Here is a 17,805-nt window from a genome sequence, read left to right on the forward strand (position 1 = left end):
CTTATTCAGAGAGAGGTGTCTCATAACAATGATGGAGACATAGCTACACACTTGAGAATGAAGATTCACAGTGAAATTCTTTGAAAATCTACAGATGTCTTGGATTAAGGAGCACTAGGCACCAGCCATTTATACAGCCAGAGAACAATTTGATAGAGAATTCTGAAGAATTTTTTTAGCTGGTTCATTCTTTAGGACAAATTTGTGCTTGTGCCAATCATTTCAAAATTGCTTAATCCATAGCAATTTTGAAAACTATCCTCAAATGAATGAATAAAGAGGGTAAGACATGAAATCGAGTTTTTTATTTGGAAAATATTTAATGAGCAGAATGAAGGAATAGAAAGTAATGAAAGAAAGAGGCCTGAAAAAGATAAATAAAAAATAATCATGAAAACTTTCATATATAAACCCAAATAATCTAAAACATTAGTCAAGATCTTCTCTTTATCCCAAAGAGGAACTGGGGACGTATAGACCAACATTTATTTAAATTAATTTCTCCAGCATGCATGTAATTCCAAGATGGATAAATGTGTGCTCTGCTTTCATAAATGGCGAGAGGGGATAAAGACTGACCTGCCCAGAAAATGGTACAGATAAAACGATTGGACCTAAATACTGGAGGTTTGGGAGGCAGATAACTGAGATGTGGTTATGTTACTTGTTAATTGAAACTCTGAAGAGTCAATAATGATTCCAAGTATCCTATAGTATCATAAATGTATATATACATACAAATGTGTTAGTCTCACATCTAGTTCAAATATAAATAAGTACTTAACCTCAAAAACAACCCCACAAAGTCATACGCGTGGAAACGGAACTCAAGTTCTGTTAATTCTAATAGGTTTTTTGTTTTAACCTCCTTTCTTCTTTACTCTTAGAGGTTATTGACTTGCTCAGTATCACACTGTGAGCAAAAGTGGTGAATCTGGGATATAAACTTAGATCTTCTAATTCCAAATCTAGAGCTTTTATCGAAACCCCACAGCCTTCCTATAAACTTTAGGGAAGCTCCCCCAAAATGATGTTTTGAAAACAGAAAAATATTCTATCCCATTAAATAAAACAGTTTCTTTTAAAATAGAATTGCACACACAGAATAGTAGTATTCGGTTGGTGCAAAAGTAATTGTGGTTTTTGCCGTTAAAGGTAAACCTTTAAAGGTAACCTTATTTAAAGGTAAATTATTTACCTTTCTGCACACCAAAAATAAGTTCCTAAATAAAAAATAGTTATCTCTGAACATTGTAATAAGTTATGCTAATTTTACTACAAAAATACAAATACTTTATATATTGATTTTTTAAAGTAATTGGCATACTGGTAAAGGAATATTATTTACCTTTAAATAAGGTTACCTTCAAAGGTTTACCTTTAATGGCAAAAACCACAATTACTTTTGCACCAAACTAATGCCAGAAATTTAGAACCCACTCTTCCCCACACATAGTCTCTCTACCCTAAAAAAATCAACGATTTAAATTTTTCCTATTTCTCTCTATTCTTTGCTAATCTGAATACATGATTTTGATAAGAATATAATTTCTTAAATATAATTTTGGATATCAGTAATTTGAGAATTTTAATTAAAATATATTTCTAAATACTCTAAGCATATGTTCTAAATGATTTCTTTGGAAATTCTTTCTCTTAATTTTTATGATAATGCTAGAACTAAAAGGTACACTTAGAGTTCATTGAAACACAGTAAATTTCCCGGCATAAAGTAATCAATGCTAAGTATTAACTATATGCTAACTACTTTAAAAAATCAATATATAAAGTATTTGTATTTTGTAGTATAATTCGTATAACTTATTACAATGTTTAGAGAGAACTATTTTTATTTAGGAACATGTTTTTGGTATGCAGAAATATTCTTTGCCTGTGTATTATTATGACACATTTATAATAACAGGAGAAACAGCAAAAAGAAACTTATATTCAAGAAACTCAAAGAACTTTCAGACTGTACATCATTACTCCTCCATCCCTTTAATGGGAACAGACTGTGAGTAGACAGGCTGATTTTAGAGGAAGGAGTTTTACCAAGTGCTGTTCTCTGCAAGTGAGCCCCTCATGAAGCCAATCACAAACAAATTTCTCCTGAAATTCTACTTTATAGTCATTAGCAGTGAATTGAAAAGCTGGTTTTCAGTAAGAATTCACTTGGGGATTAAGTGCTCATCAAGGCCAGCTGCAGGCTTAATCATGCAGAACACCTGACATGACATGGGCATGCGGTCTGATTTGAGAACTCGAGGACTAACACTCTAGAGTTTCCAGGATGGTGGGGAAAGTCTTTCCATTTGATCATGACTCTTTCAGGCTGTCTTTTAGAGGCTTGAAGATCTAGGCAAAATAATTTTATTCTTATTAAGTAAATTAGAGAACATTAAAAAAACACTGAAGGATGTAGGAGGCTATGTAGCTCAACCACCCTATGTTGTGAGTGGGGAGACTGAGGCCCGGCAAGGTTAAAGCTGGACTCAGCTACGAGTCTCAGATCAGAAGTCAGCCTGCCAAGGTGCCATTCAGTTCTCTTTCCATTTAGGTGGGGCCAAGAATGATGTCTGAATATCTGTTATAAAAACAACAAAAGAAAGCCTTCTTTTGTTTTTTTAAGACTTTTCCTTTCTTTCTCCTTTCTGCAGCTTCGTTGTGTGGAAGATCTTCAGACAATTCAAGTGATCAAGATTTTAAAATATGAAAAGAAACTGGCCAAAATGTGCTTTTTAATGATATTCACCTTCCTGGTCTGTTGGATGCCTTATATCGTGATCTGCTTCTTGGTGGTTAATGGTCATGGCCGCCTGGTCACTCCAACAATATCTATTGTTTCGTACCTCTTTGCTAAATCGAACACTGTATACAATCCAGTGATTTATGTCTTCATGATCAGAAAGGTAAGCTTTGCAATTAACTGATTGTTTTCACCCTGGGGATAGAGTTGGAAATGACAGTGTAATACTTTTACAGAGGTGATTCAGAGTCGCTTCAATTAAAAAAAAACAAGAATTTTGTAGGAATGTAAAGGGATCTGGAAGAAATGTAGAATATTTCCAAAGAAAATCATAACAATTCTAAGAACTACCCATAGGGATTCACACTTGTTAGGTAGAATTCTAGTAAAATTAATATTTAATTCATCAGAAAATAGTTTATGCCTAGTAATAACAGCTACCATGTTAATAATACATTTAAAATTCCTACTGTACCAAACAAGTTACAAGCAAGTCACAAACAAGTTACAAGCCAGTTTACAAAACTCCACAAAATAGGCACTAATATTATTCTTTGTTTTATTTATGGGTTATGAATAGGTTCAGAGAAGTTAAATAACTTGCCCAATCCAGGAAGTAGTGGTGCTAGGATTTGAACCTAGTTTGCTCAAATCCACAAATCCAGTGCTTATAACTCCTCACTTGGGGTTATAGATACTTGTAGCAATTGGGCTGGGTTGTTATTCACATGCCATAGCAAATGTCTAGCCTAAATTAATTTGGTTCAAGAAACTTCCTGGGCCTGGTGTGGTGGCTCAAGCCAGTAAACCCAGCACTTTGGGATGCTGAGGCAGAAGGATTGCTTGAGCTAAGAGTTCAAGACCAACCTGGGCAACATAATGAGACGCCCCTCTCTCAAAAAAAAAAAAAGAAAAAAAATTAGCTGGGCGTGGTGGCATGTGCCTTAGTCGCAGCTACTCAGGAGCCCGAGATGAAAGGATCTCTTGAGCCCAGGAGGTCAAGGCTGCAGTGACCCATGATCGCGCCAGTGCATTCCAGCCTGGGCGACAGAGCGAGACCCTGTCTCAAAAAGAAGAGGAACTTCTTTATCATCTGTTTCTGTAGCTGAAAGGTTTTGGCTTGATGGCTATGAGTCATGGCTAGGAGAGCCCACAAAATGATTATTATAAAGCTGAGCCTCTAAGTTTCAGAGAATTTAAAAGTTAAAGATAATGCTTAATTACTCCATTGGAATTTTAAAGATAACAGGTCATAATAATAACAGGCAATAATAATCACAGTGACTTCTACTACTCAAGAATGTGGAAGAAGAGGGCACTTTTGTAATAACCTTATTATGTTCAGTGCTAAATCTCTCTGCCTCTTCTTTTGCCTTTCCTTTTCTTTGAATATTATTGGCTTACACTCTCCATAAACTCACTTTCACGTGCCTTAATCTCCTCTGACAGTGTTTCTTTCCCTTTTCTGTTGCCTTCAATTGGTCTATTTCCTTTAACCCAGAGATTTTAAACTTTGGAGTCCGTAGGACCTAAACATTCCTTGAGTTGGCCTCAGAAGAGCCATTGAAACCCCGGAAATTGTTTATAACAATTTTTTAGTATGCACACATGTGAATTTTTCTAGTGAGATGGTTTATAACTTTAATTTTCTATCAGAGGATAAGATATCTTAGGGACCACCCTCTCAACAGACAAAATTAAAATACATAACTAACAATTATTTGTTGCACTGTTTCTCTCAGCCAATGGGCTATAAATTAGTGCTTCTAGAACTTTAATGTGCATTCCCCACACCTGGAAATCTTGTAATAAATGAATATTCTCCTTCAGTATGTATGGTTGCCCAATATTCTGCATGTCTAACAAGCTCCCACATGGTCCCGATGTTTCTGGTTCTTAAGGGCATACTTTAAACAGGAAGTCTAAAAGATACAAGCAAAAACAAATAAATAAAAACAACAGTCCTTGTCCTCAAAGAGCTTACCATTTATATGGAAAAACATTTTTTGGCATACATACTCTATTTAACCTTTATAGTAATCTATCTTTAACACTTAACCAAACAATGGTTTAGTGAATAAAGTCTCAAACAAATATTTTTATTTTTTAAATTTTTGAATCAGATAGAAAAAATAAATATTTTTAAATGTGAGTATAAACTAAATGCTAACTTGCGTAAGATTGGAGCTCAAAGAAGACATTATCAGGCAGTGTCAGCTGTAAAACAAAACAAAACAAAAAACAAACAGAAAAGACAGAAATCAATGTAGCTATTTATTATATTTATAATTGGTGTTTCCTGATCTGAGAAAGTCCATATATTCAACATTTATTTCGCTCTAAATAATGGGATAACAATTACATTAACTTTTGATTTATGTTTTACTGGTCATGATGAACCGACTACTATAACAAGCAACCCCAACATTTCAGTGAATTAATACGGAGTTTATTGCTCATTCAGGTCACAGTTCAGTCTAATAATGTATTGGGTGGAGGAGAGAGGATCTGTCCTATGCAGTCATTTAGGGATCTAGGTTCCTGCCACTGTGTGATATTATGATCTTTAGGCGTTGGCCTCCCAGGTTCTTGTAGAGAGGAACAGCAGAGAGGAGAAGCCAAAAGGAGGCCAACAAATATTATTCGATCTTGTACCCAGGACACGGAGAAGAATTATGTTTGTTGACGACATTAGTGCTGTCTGCTATAGTATTTTTTTCCCCAACTGATTAGTAATTTCGATAGAAAAAAAAAAAAATTCTTCACCTAATTAAAGAGACATTAGCAAGTACACCAGGCTGTAAACCCTGCCAGGAAGAGCCTTGTCTGTTTTTGTTGCTTACGGTAAAAAATCTCTAATTATAGCACAGTGGCTGTCACCTAGTAGATGCCCACTGAATATTTGTGGACTGACTTAATGTTCAAAGTCTCTTAATAGTTGTACCTGCCTTCATAGAATATGTGTGCAGATTGAAGCTTGGAGGATTACAAGGTATTGAAATGGTTCTACATATTCCGGTTAATAAGAATTAGAATGAATAAAAGACAAAAAACTCTGGGGTGATTTAGGTAGATCTGAGCATGACCACATAACCCCACATCCACACCTACTAACAAACAAAAAACAACTTAAATTCAGCTCAACTGATTTCCTTGAATGTTAATCCAGATCAGTGCCCAACTTTTACTTAATATTCCACTTTATTTTTTCTCTGCTCAGTTTCGAAGATCCCTTTTGCAGCTCCTGTGCCTCCGACTGCTGAGGTGCCAGCGGCCTGCTAAAGACCTACCAGCAGCTGGAAGTGAAATGCAGATCAGACCCATTGTGATGTCACAGAAAGATGGGGACAGGCCAAAGAAAAAAGTGACTTTCAACTCTTCTTCCATCATTTTTATCATCACCAGTGATGAATCACTGTCAGTTGACGACAGCGACAAAACCAATGGGTCCAAAGTTGATGTAATCCAAGTTCGTCCTTTGTAGGAATGAAGAATGGCAACGAAAGATGGGGCCTTAAATTGGATGCCACTTTTAGACTTCCATCATAAGAAGTGTCTGGGATACCCGTTCTATGTAATATCAATAGAACTTTGTGGTCCAGCAGGAAATCCGAATTGCCCATGTGCTCTTGGGCCTCAGGAAGAGGTTGAACAAAAACAAATTCTTTTAATTCAACGGGTGCTTTACATAATGAAAAAACCACTTGTGGCACACGATGGGCATCTAACATCATCATCTTCTAATGTGTTGGGGATTTTCATTTCAAATATATTTTTTAAATTACTCTATTTTCCAAAACACGTAATACATTTTTCTCGAAAATACCTTACTGTAAAAATAACTGTCACATACACATGTGTGAAGTAGCTAGAACATACTGAATTTTTTTTGTACTGTTGGACTCTATTCAGTGTCATGTCCTATATCTGATCAAGTTATCAAGGAGATAATTCTAGAATGAAAAAGAAAATCCCTTGTTGGAAACAAAAGACGTTTTATATGTGCAGTATGACAAAGAGGAGTTTCAGAGACAACTTTGAATCCTTGTCAGCCTGGAGACCAGCACCAGAGGAATCTACAAGGCAAACTCCCATATATTTGCTTCCCCCAAATTGCTGCCCCTACAGACTCAAAGCTCTTTTTCTTTGTTTTGTTGTTTCTCTAAAAATTTACTGTTCCTTGCCGATGCTATACAAGCCAGGGAGTTCTAAGACGCCAGCTCTTTGAGATTTGCTCATTCCCCTGTATTTCCACCTGTATTTCCCACATATATATTATATATACCTGCTAATAAACTTATGTTTGCTTTTCTCTTGTTAACCTGTCTTTTGTTATAGGGGCCCCAGCCAAGGAACCTAAAGTGGGTAGAAGGAAAAATTATTTTGTCTTTCCCTACAAACTAAACATGGATTATTAGAACTCAAGGATTTCACTGACAATATAGAAAAGAAACACTGAATCATTTTATTTTATTGCCCAATTTTTATTTCTTATATGACTCTAGTGTTTCATCTTCATAATTAATCATGTTTGAAGGACTTCTCTGTGACTTAGCAGCCTGTTAAAGAAGGATGAACCAAAGAAAACATTTTCACTAAATGTGCTTTTAAAAATCAAGTGTATTGCTGGTTCTGCTGCAGTATGTAGTCGAAGAATAAATTAGTAAATTGCTTCTGAGGGTCTGAAATTGAATAAAATAATGCCTTTGTATTTCTACAAAAGTTGTCTCCCCTTGTTTCCTTTCCACTCTTGCATATGTAGACATTTAATTTATGAATAAAACCCTTTCCTGTCCTTCACTTAGTATGATATTAATAGCCTTTTTCTTATCTTTAGAGGGTAACTCTGGGCTGGCAGCGGTGGCTCACAACTCTAATCCCTTTACTTTGGGAGGCTGAGGTGGGCAGATCACATGAGGCCAGGAGTTTGAGACTGGCCTGGGCAGCATGGCAAGACCCGGTCTCTACTGAAAAATACCAAAAAATTAGCTGGGTATGGTAGCCCCAGGTATTTGGGAGGCGGAAGTGGGAGGATTGCTTGAGCCCAGGAGGCAGAGGCTGCAGTGAACCAAGATCTCACCACTGCACTCCAGCCTGGACAACAGAGTGAGACCTGATCTCTAAATACATAAATAAATAGAGATAGATAGATTAGATAGATAGATAGATAGATAGATAGATAGATAGATAGATAGATAGACAGATGATAAACAGATAGATGATAACACTTGTATTTGAAGATGGGGAAAATAAAATGAGTTCATTTCGTAAGTCTCTGGAACTCCCCTGAATTCCTTATTTACATTTCTGGTTTTATCTAGTAAGTCTGAGCCCTGTGGTTAGGTGAGTTCCATTCAGGTAATGAAAAGTGCAGTTAACATGCCAGGTAAGTTGTGATTTTTAGTCCCAGGTGTTGAGTCAATGCTACTGTGAGTCCTATTGTGTCTTTTAAAGAAAAGGCATGATTACTGTCTTCCCTGAGGCATCTAGGGCCTTACTTTCTGAGAAGTGAAAGATCTTAGTCATTGCACTTTTATAGTTAGAATGACTCAACCTGAGTGTGTATAATGTAGGGAAGCTGCATGTTTCAACTTTTAAAATATTCCCCCCACCAGTAATTGCAGTTAACATACAGAGATATTCTACATTCAGTTTAATTACAAGCAGACCACTGTCTTCCACTAGTGAATCAAATATGGCAATGGAAACTTTTTTTTCATGCTTAATTTTGGTCACAGAGAATCATGCATTTGCTACCTCAAAACCTTTCTATCACCTGCTAATGAGATTGGAAATTTGTTCTAGGGAGTCCATGGCCTTTGCGGGGAAACATGTTGTATTCCAGAAGTGAGCTATCCAGTTCCATGGTCTTCTCAAGCGGAGGAAAGGTCGTGGTGACATGTAGTGCATAAGTAGGTAGGTGCTGCTGATGGCTATCAGTGATCCCAAGAAAAAGAGTCCTTTGTTTATCACCTGTAAGACAGCAAGAACTCTCATTTCATTTGTCCAGAGATTAAGATCTGAAAATAGAGTTCATTTTTTAACAACAAAGGGGTAAACAATGTCCTCTTTGTTCTTTAACGTGAAACAACAATTTAATTGCATGACCACCAGATCAGGAATTGATAAGATCAAGATAAAGTCAAGGATTGGGAGCCTCCCTTCTCCCTCTCTCCCAAGAAACTCATGAATCCAGGTCTTCTGTATGAAAAAAATTTAGCAGTTAGCTTTTGTCCAGCCATTAAAAAACCTTTGCAGTTTAGAAAAAGAGCTGTGAATTCTTAGAAGAGTACTGCTGTGCTGGGGCCACACATCATTCATTCCTTCTCAGAAGCTTCCCAAAAGTCTCCAGGAGAAGAGTGGTGGCCTGGTGGCCTCTGTGACTAAGACTCACATGGAGACTAAACACCAGCTGTAAACAGTGGCCTGAGGCTCATTCCAGCCTGAGTCAGGTGCTTTCCCATGGCATCCGGGCCTATTCCTATCCCCGCACTTACTGTCCTGCACTCTAACTGCCTGCTGGTATCTTTTCCCCTTTTAGACTTTCAGCTCCTTAAAGGTGGGGGCCCTGTTTTATTCATCTTGTAGAGATAAACCTTGATTTCTTCCAATCCATTCTCCATATAGACATCTTTCTAAAATCCATAACTGAGTCTGTCGGCCTCCCTGGACTCCCTGTTTCTCTCAAGATAATATTCCAGGTGTTTAAAGCCCTGCCTCCACCCTCTGATCATTCTCACACACTAGTGCTGCCTTCCAGCTCCACTGAAATATGTTTCTCATGTGTCTTCCACCTTCCCCTGTCCTGGCCCCTCCTGTTCTCCTTGGGGGCAGTTTATCCCTCTCCAGTGCAACTGTCTCTATCCCCCACTAGCCTCTGAGCTTTGTGAAAGGTGTGAGCTGGTCGTGTTCATCACCATGCCAGCTCAGTGCTATGTACTAAATAAAACTCTCTGCTGAATAAATGACGTTGTAAAATCCCCAAAGTAGAAGACTAGGGAATCAGAATTCCATTTAATGGCATCTCTAGGCCAACTGCCCAAAATGAATGTATTATAGCATTCCATTGGAATAGGTCTTTTAAAAGTGATTCAGTTCTGTCTAATTTTACAAATTAAACTCATAAGAATATTGCACAAAGCAAAAATCAAGAACAGTACATCTTGCTAAAATAAAGTAAAAAGTTGAGAAATATTAGCATCAGTTTCTTTCTTGAGATTCTTCCCTTCAAAAGCTCTCTTTGCCACCTCCTTGTAATGTTGTTCAGTAAGCACTGTTCCCTCTCTGTACTCAGGACAGTTTCTGTTTGGAAGGCAAACAGTTGGTGTCTGTCCCGTTATTTCTGTATTTGTCGGAAACAAACATAATCATAATACGATGACATTTCAACACATCACATTAAAAAATAAATAAAATGTAATCTGTTCCAACCTTTTTTTGCCAATGCCAACGCTGCACAGCCTCATGGTACCTTATTCTGGAAAAAGTGACCTGCAGGGAAGTTTAAAAAGTATTCTTGTGTATTCTTTAACACCTAAACAGAAAATCAAAATGAGGAAAAGTCTTCAGTCCAGACCTTACCATTGTATAGAGAGGGATAAAGGTTGATGGCATAATAGCATGAAGAAATCTCTCCATGTTCTTCTGAAAAATGAACCAGCTTGAGTTGACATGTGCTCGCATCTGCAATAATGAGAGTCTTAAAGAATGCTTTTGAACAAATACAGTTATTTCTCACTGCGACTTAGTATTATTCTTCATTCCCACTCATCGCAATGCCAAACACAAAGTAGTCAAATAATTTTTTGTTTCCATAATGTCATTCCCAATCCATTTTGGTAAATGTTGGTCATATAGGATGTTGCCTCGAAAATGTATGGCAATTACACGAAACCTGCTAGAGAAGTTTATTTTGCTCAGGGGTCAATAGAGGAAGTCGATTTCAGCAGAGGGTTTGTTTAACCAGATCTGCAGGCAATCTGTGAGCTCAAAGATCTGTCTAATTTTCTGTTGCTTCCTGGTTGGTTTGTAATATTGCTTACGGCAAAAAGAGATTGTTTAAAGCTATGTTTGTCAGGACCTACTCTTTTTTTTAGGACAGATACTGTGTCGTAGCCATCCTGTTTTTAAAGGAGAAGACAAGATACATCAATAAAGCCTCCAATATCTTGTAGGACATCCTCTACCACATCTGATGCAGTTTTGCTCAAGCTGAAGTCCAGTTTCTTTCTGTCTTCAGGAGAGATGGCAAATAGCTGGTCACTCTGCTTTAAATTTATCTTGTAAATCCTTTCGTTTTATTATTTTAAAACAATAATCACAATCACTTACCATGAGCTTTACATGTGACTGGTTCAAAATGGAATTAATGTGTTTTTCTTCAAAGTACTAATCTTCCTGAACATGAATTTCTTTTTGGTATTATGCATTTTTTTTTTTTAGTGCATAAGTTTCCAAAGGATAATCAATGCTACTCTACATATGCAAGTTATAATATTATGAGTGAAAAGGCCATTCAACATTTCTTAGATTTTCTAAATATGTTGACACATCTGAAAGTTGTATTTTCATTAAATTAACATATTGCTAAATGTCTAAGATAAAAGCATGTGAATTATCAGAGGTTTTGTTACCTCCTAAATGTCCTTAAAGTGTAGATAGAGATAAAGTGTGTTGGTCATTGCCACTGGCCAGAGTCACAATCCACCCAGGTCTAAGGAATGCTATATGTGTGTGTGTTTTCTTATCTGTAGGTATTCTTATATAACATGCATGAGATGGGGGCTGAAGCAAAGAAAAAGAAAAGAACACTTGTTAGAATATCAGTGAACCATCTCATGGAATAAAGCCAAACCTTCTCACTCACCTCTATGTAATTGTACATGGATAGGTCTGAAATCGCGTGATCATCTGGGATTCTCAATCTTGAGAATGCAGGAAGACACAAACCTGTAAGTTAAATAATAACATCTTTCCAAAACCTTCTATAAAAATGTGCTGAACTCTACACAGGTCAAATTAAATGGTATGTTTACTACCAATGCTCTCGCTAATTTTTGTAAACTATAAATAACCATTCTGTATAACCAACAATCTATGACTATCGATAATACACATAGAGCATTTCCTGTTGTGATTAAATAAAAATTACAACAAAGTTAATCTATAGTATTGCTTTATCTTTATTCTCTAGTGCCCCAAACCAGCGTTGACAGTGTGTTCTTATGCATAAACCCTCTATCCACCTCCAACGTCATGTGTAGACCAGTCACACGAGCCCTAGGAAAGGAGGAAACAAAATATCTCTGGCTCCTGAGCATCTGAGAGAGATGACTGGGAAATAACCAAAAAAAAAAAAAAGATGAGAAAATTTGTCCTGGAACTCTATAATCTCTTCAGGCCCAGGCATCAGCGTTCTTGGACTTTCTAAAACACCACAGCAAACATATACTATGAACTTACTTTACGGTAGGCTTTTTTTTTTCTTTTTAAAACTTTATAGAAATTATTCAATGTTCACAACTCTGAAGTTGAGAGTATCATCCCCACTATACAGATGAAAAAGAACGGAGGCTTTAGAAAGATGAAGTGATTTGCTCAAGATCACACAGTTAATAAGTTGGCAAGTCAGGACTTGAAACTGGGTGTAAGTTTAAGGCCAGTTCTCTAGTCTATCCTTTACCTGAAACAAGTGTAAAATCAGAGGTGGCCTTTGAAAGCACGTGATGCTGGGAAGCAGGAAAAGGTTATCCAGTTCTTAGGCTGTTGTTTGCACCTTCTTTTATATATGTAATATACAAACCCTCCATCCACTTCCACGGTGATGTGCAAACCAATCACACCAGGGCTAGGAAGGAAGGGAGGGAACAAAATGCCTCTGGCTCCTGAGTATTTGACACAGATGACTGAAAAATAATGGAAAAAAAAAAAAGAATTTATGCCGGGCACGGTGGCTCAAGCCTATAATCCCAGCACTTTGGGAGGCAGAGGCGGCTGGATCACTTGAGGTCAGGAGTTCGAGACCAGCCTGGCCAACATGACGAAACCCCGTCTCTACTAAAAATACAAAAATTAGCCGGGTGTGGTGGTGTATGCCTGTAATCCCAGCTACTCTGGAGCCTGAGGCAGGAGAATCGCTTCAACCCAGGAGGCGGAAGTTGCAGTGAGCCAAGATTGAGGCCACTGAACTTCAGCCTGGGCAATGGAGTGACTCCAACTCAAAAAAAAAAAGTATTAGATGCAATCTTTGATAGGGCAAAAAACACTGGAGCTTCTAAGTGTTTCTGAGGATGTGTTGAAGGGTGAATGTCCCCAACCCTCGGTCCATGGCCTGTTAGGAACCGGGCCGCACAGCAGGAGGTGAGTGGCAGTTGAGACCGCATTACCGCCCAAGCTCCGCCTCCTGTCAGATCAGCAGTGGCATTAGTTTCTCATAGGAGGGTGAACCCTATTGTGAACTGCACAGACGAGGCATGTAGCTTGCACGCTCCTTATGAGAATCTAACTAATGCCTGAAGATCAGAGCAGGAACAGTTTCATCCTGAAACCTTCTCCCCCCACCCCGTCTGTGGAAACATTGTCTTCCATGAAACCCGTCCCTGGTGCCAAAACGTTGGGACTGCTGCTAGGAGACGCAGGCGGAGGGTGTTACCTAGGTTGAAAAGGGAGAGAAAGCAGCGTATCTCTGCCAAGCATGGGAACTCTGAGCTTTTATCTTTGAGTGAATCACTTCATGGACCTCCGCATAGCAACTTCAAAAGAAACTATGTTTCTTTTTCTGGGTGCTAGTTGTTGCTATGGGAGAACGGTGGCATAGACTGTTAGTAGAAAAATATGTAATCCTGGGGAGATAATATACATTATACATCACAGGTTTGTGATCATTGAGGATCAGAAATAAGCCCATAATTAGTCAGAAGGGCTAGTCCATGTCCAGTTGAGAAATTGACCTTACTTACTAAGGTCATTATTGAATTTATCCATTAACTCATCAAATACCAAGCAGTCTTCAAAGCCCTGAAACAAGAAAAAAAAAATGAGAAATAAGAAACTAGAAATAATAATAATAATAATAAACCCTTATTATTGATTTTGAACAGATCTTCCATTGGTGAAGATAATTCATAGACTGTTTATCCTCAACTAGTACATAGCAGTTGAGTTGTCACATGGTATTGAATTATGGTTAAAAATGACCATCGGGCCTGGGCGTGATGGCTCACACCTGTAATCCCAGCACTTTGGGAGGCCGAGGTGAGTGGATCGCTTGAGCTCAGGAGTTTGAGATCAGCCTGGGCAACATGATGAGACGCCGTATCTACTAAAAATACAAAAAAATAGCTGGATGTAGTGGTGTGTGCCTGTGGCCCCAGCTACTCAGGAGGCTGAAGTGACAGGATCACTTGAACCTGGGAGATGGAGTTTGCAGTGATCCGAGATTGCTCCACTGCACTCCAGCCTGGGTGACAGAGCGAGACCCTGTCTCAAAAAAAAAAAAAACAAAAAACAAAAAAAAAACCCATAGACTTCATGCTTGGAGGTGTTATCTTTGTCCAATTTACATATATATGATACAGTGATTTGAAATTTGACCAAGATTTTACATTACTGTTTTAATTTTGATAGATTCCATTACTTCTTTGAGAAGAAGAAATCATTATATTGCTCTACCATAAGTTTTAGAATTATATTTAAACTCATTCAAGTCTTTAAGATTCACATTTAGAGCAATTTAATGATAGGATAAAACTACTTACATATTAATTTAGTTCCTATAACTCAAGATTAAAGCAATATTAAGAAGTCCACAAAATTAGTAATGTACTATGCTAAATACAGAGAGGATGGAGAATTGAAAACAACGTTTCCTGTTTCCTAGGAATTCAAGCTACAGCTTTAGAGGTAGTATAAAGATTTTTTTCTTTTTGTTCTTTTTTTTTTATTTTAGATGGAGTCTTGCTCTGTTGTTCAGGCTGGAGTGCAGTGGCGCGATCTCAGCTCACTTCAATCTCCACCTGCTAGGTTCAAATGATTCTCCTTCCTTAGCTTCCCAAGTAGCCAGGATTACAGGCGTGCACCACCACTCCCAGCTAATTTTTGTATTTTTATAGAGATGGCATTTTACCACATTGGCCAGACTGGTCTCAAACTCTTGACCTCAAGTGATCTGCCCGGCTCAGCCTCCCAAAGCAGAGGAGGAATTACAAGCACGAGCCACTGTGCCCGGCCTAAAGATATTTTTTAAATAAAATAAAATATTTTTCACATCAATTATAAAGATTACATCTGAAACAAGCAGATTTATTTGTCAAATCAATTATATAGTCTCAATACTATAGAAGTGAGAGATACCATATGGGGCTGAGAAAACAGTTTTATATTCTTTTGTTTAAGTTAATTCATTTACTCTTCACAACTCTCTGAGGTAGACACCATTAAAATTCCAATTTAATTTAATTTCATTATTAATTAATTAATTAATTAATTTTGAAATGCATCTTGGTCTGTCACCCAGGCACGAGTACAGTGGCACAATCTCGGCTCACTGCAACCTCCACCTGCCAGGTTCAAGCGATTCTCCTGCCTCAGCCTCCCAAGTAGTTGGGACTACAGGCACCCAACACCACACCTGGCTAATTTTTTTTTTTTTTGTATTTTCAGTAGAGATGGGGTTTCACCATGTTGACCAGGCTGGTCCCAACCTTCTGACCTCAAGTGATCCAGCTGCCTCAGTCTCCCAAAGTGCTGAGATTACAGGCGTGAGCCACCACACCTGGCCTAAAATTCCAATTTTATAGATAAGAAAGTAAAGATAAGGTAAGTAAATTGCACAAGAATATATTTGCAGTAAATTCTGGAGCCAGGATTTAAAACCAAGTATTCTAATGCCAGGTCCTGGGCACTTATCCACTGTGCCACATTAATGTCTTATGTTTTTATAAAACAAAATGTTTGCCACTGCTTCTTGGAGAATATAATTGATTAGATTCAAAAGCTATTTTTACTTGGAATATATGCCAATAACCAAAATAATATATGATTAATGATTATGAAGTTATTAGCACATACACACACACACACACACCCACACACACACACAAATTAGTTTAGGATTCCTTGAAATGAATGTTCAACTTTTAAACACTATTGCTTTTCTGAATTCTTTTTCTAGCCAAAATAGTAACATTTCCATGAAGGCAGCAGTGCTCAACATTTAATCAGCTCATAGTTTTACTTAACCTTGTCAATCAGGTTTCGCTTTCCTTTGGAGAGAAAAAGTAGAAAAGAAAGAGATCCTTGAGGAATCGCCACACTGTCTTCCACAATGGTAGAACTAGTTTACACTCCCACCAACAGTGTGAAAGTGTTCCTATTTCTCCACATCCTCTCCAGCACCTGTTGTTTCCTGACTTTTTAACAATCACCTTTCTAACTGGTGTGAGATGGTATCTCGTTGTGGTTTTGATTTACATTTCTCTGATGGCCAGTGATGATGAGTTGCAAGGACAGAAAACCAAACACCGCATGTTCTCACTCATAGGTGGGAATTGAACAATGAGAACACTTGGATACAGGGTGGTGAACATCACACACCGGGGCCTGTCATGGGGGGGGGGAATGGGGGAGGGATAGCATTAGGAGAAATACCTAATATAAATGACGAGTTAATGGGTGCAGCACACCAACATGGCACACGTATACATATGTAGCCTTTTAATAAACCTAAGAACTTCAATAAATAAGAATCTTTTGAAATAACTTTTTTAAAAAATAAAATAATTATTTGATAGCACAACAGGGTAACTGTAGTCAATAATAACTATACATTTTAAAGTAACTTAAAGAGTGTAATTGGATTGTTTGCAACTCAATGGATAAATGCTTGAGGGGATGGATACCCCATTCTCCATGATGTGCTTATTTCACATTGCATGCCTGTATCAAAACATCTCACGTACGTTATAATATACACACTTACTATGTACCCACAAAAATTAAAAATTAAAAACATAAATAAATACGTCTTTAACATTTAAAAAAAAAAACCTGCACATTGTGCACGTGTACCCTAGAACTTAAAGTATAATAAAAAAGAAAAATAAATAAAAGAGATAATTTTTGATTATTTTCTTTCTTTGAGGCTAATGTTACATATTTATGCATAGCACCTAGAAAAAATATATTTAAAAAATTAAGTCTTGAATTGTTGATAGCCAAGTTTTCAAATTTTGAGCTATTGGTACATTTTTTCTAACTGAACAGAATACTATATGGTCAGCCACATATACCCAAGTTCTGGATATATGGATTCAGTCAAGTTTGGATTGGAAGTATTTTTTAAAAAACAATAAAAAATAATGCAACAAAAAAGAATACAAATAAAAATACAGTATAACAGTTATATACATGGCATTTATATTGTATTAAGTATATGTATTATAAGTAATCTAGAGATGATTTTAAGTACCTGGGACCCTCTTCTTCAACTCTAAGCAGTGCAGCTTGGGGAAAATCTCCCTTCACTTGGGGAAAGGAGAAGAAAAAGTATAGAGGTCTTTGTCTTACTACTTAGTTAGGTACCAGCTAAGCCACAATAAAGTAAAGCACCAAGTAGTTTCCTGAAGCCCCTGATTCCAGGCCTTATCTCCTGGATGGCATTTCTAGACTCACCCTGGGCCAGAAGGGAATTTTCTGCCTTGAAGGTGATGACTGAGTCCTGGCAGGGTTCACCACCTGCTAACTAAAGAGCCCTTGGGCCTTGAATAAACATCAGTGGTAGCCAGGCAGTAGTCATCATGGGCTTTAGGCAAGACACAGTACTGTGCTAGCTTCAGGTATGACCCAGCACAGTGCCAGCTGTGGTGACCACAGGAGTGCTTGTGTCACTCCTCCCCCAACTCCAGGCAGCCCAGCATGGGGAGAAAAACTCCTTGTGGCTCAAGGAACAAAAGAGAAGAGACTGAGATACTTTGCCTAGTAACCCAAGGAATTCTTCCTCTAGGAAAATGCTTCATTTAGAAGCATCATTGTGCCTCTAGGACTTGGCAAGAGTTGTA

At 37.6% G+C, this 17,805-nt stretch overlaps 2 protein-coding genes across 4 annotated transcripts in view; one reads left to right on the forward strand and one right to left on the reverse strand.

Annotated features, from left to right (window-relative positions):
- Positions 1-7,061, forward strand: part of OPN3 (opsin 3) — a 48,709-nt gene extending 41,648 nt beyond the window's left edge. Inside the window, exons 3-4 of the mRNA XM_002809252.6 lie at positions 2,661-2,912; positions 5,970-7,061. Of these exons, the coding sequence (XP_002809298.2) occupies positions 2,661-2,912; positions 5,970-6,233 (516 nt within the window). The 3' untranslated portion in view covers positions 6,234-7,061. The remainder of the gene's footprint in view (positions 1-2,660; positions 2,913-5,969) is intronic.
- A 1,326-nt stretch (positions 7,062-8,387) lies between these two features.
- The window catches only part of KMO (kynurenine 3-monooxygenase), a 57,944-nt gene continuing 48,526 nt past the window's right edge, over positions 8,388-17,805 (reverse strand). The window contains exons 11-15 of one of the 3 annotated variants that reach the window (XM_063714257.1): positions 13,708-13,765; positions 11,616-11,698; positions 10,331-10,393; positions 10,181-10,240; positions 8,388-8,722 (exon numbers count right to left, since the gene is read on the reverse strand). In XM_063714257.1, coding sequence (XP_063570327.1) covers positions 8,522-8,722; positions 10,181-10,240; positions 10,331-10,393; positions 11,616-11,698; positions 13,708-13,765 — 465 coding nt within the window. In that variant the 3' untranslated portion in view covers positions 8,388-8,521. 3 annotated transcript variants of the gene reach the window in all.

Source organism: Pongo abelii, chromosome 1 (assembly GCF_028885655.2).
Source record: "Pongo abelii isolate AG06213 chromosome 1, NHGRI_mPonAbe1-v2.0_pri, whole genome shotgun sequence".
NCBI lineage: Eukaryota > Metazoa > Chordata > Mammalia > Primates > Hominidae > Pongo > Pongo abelii.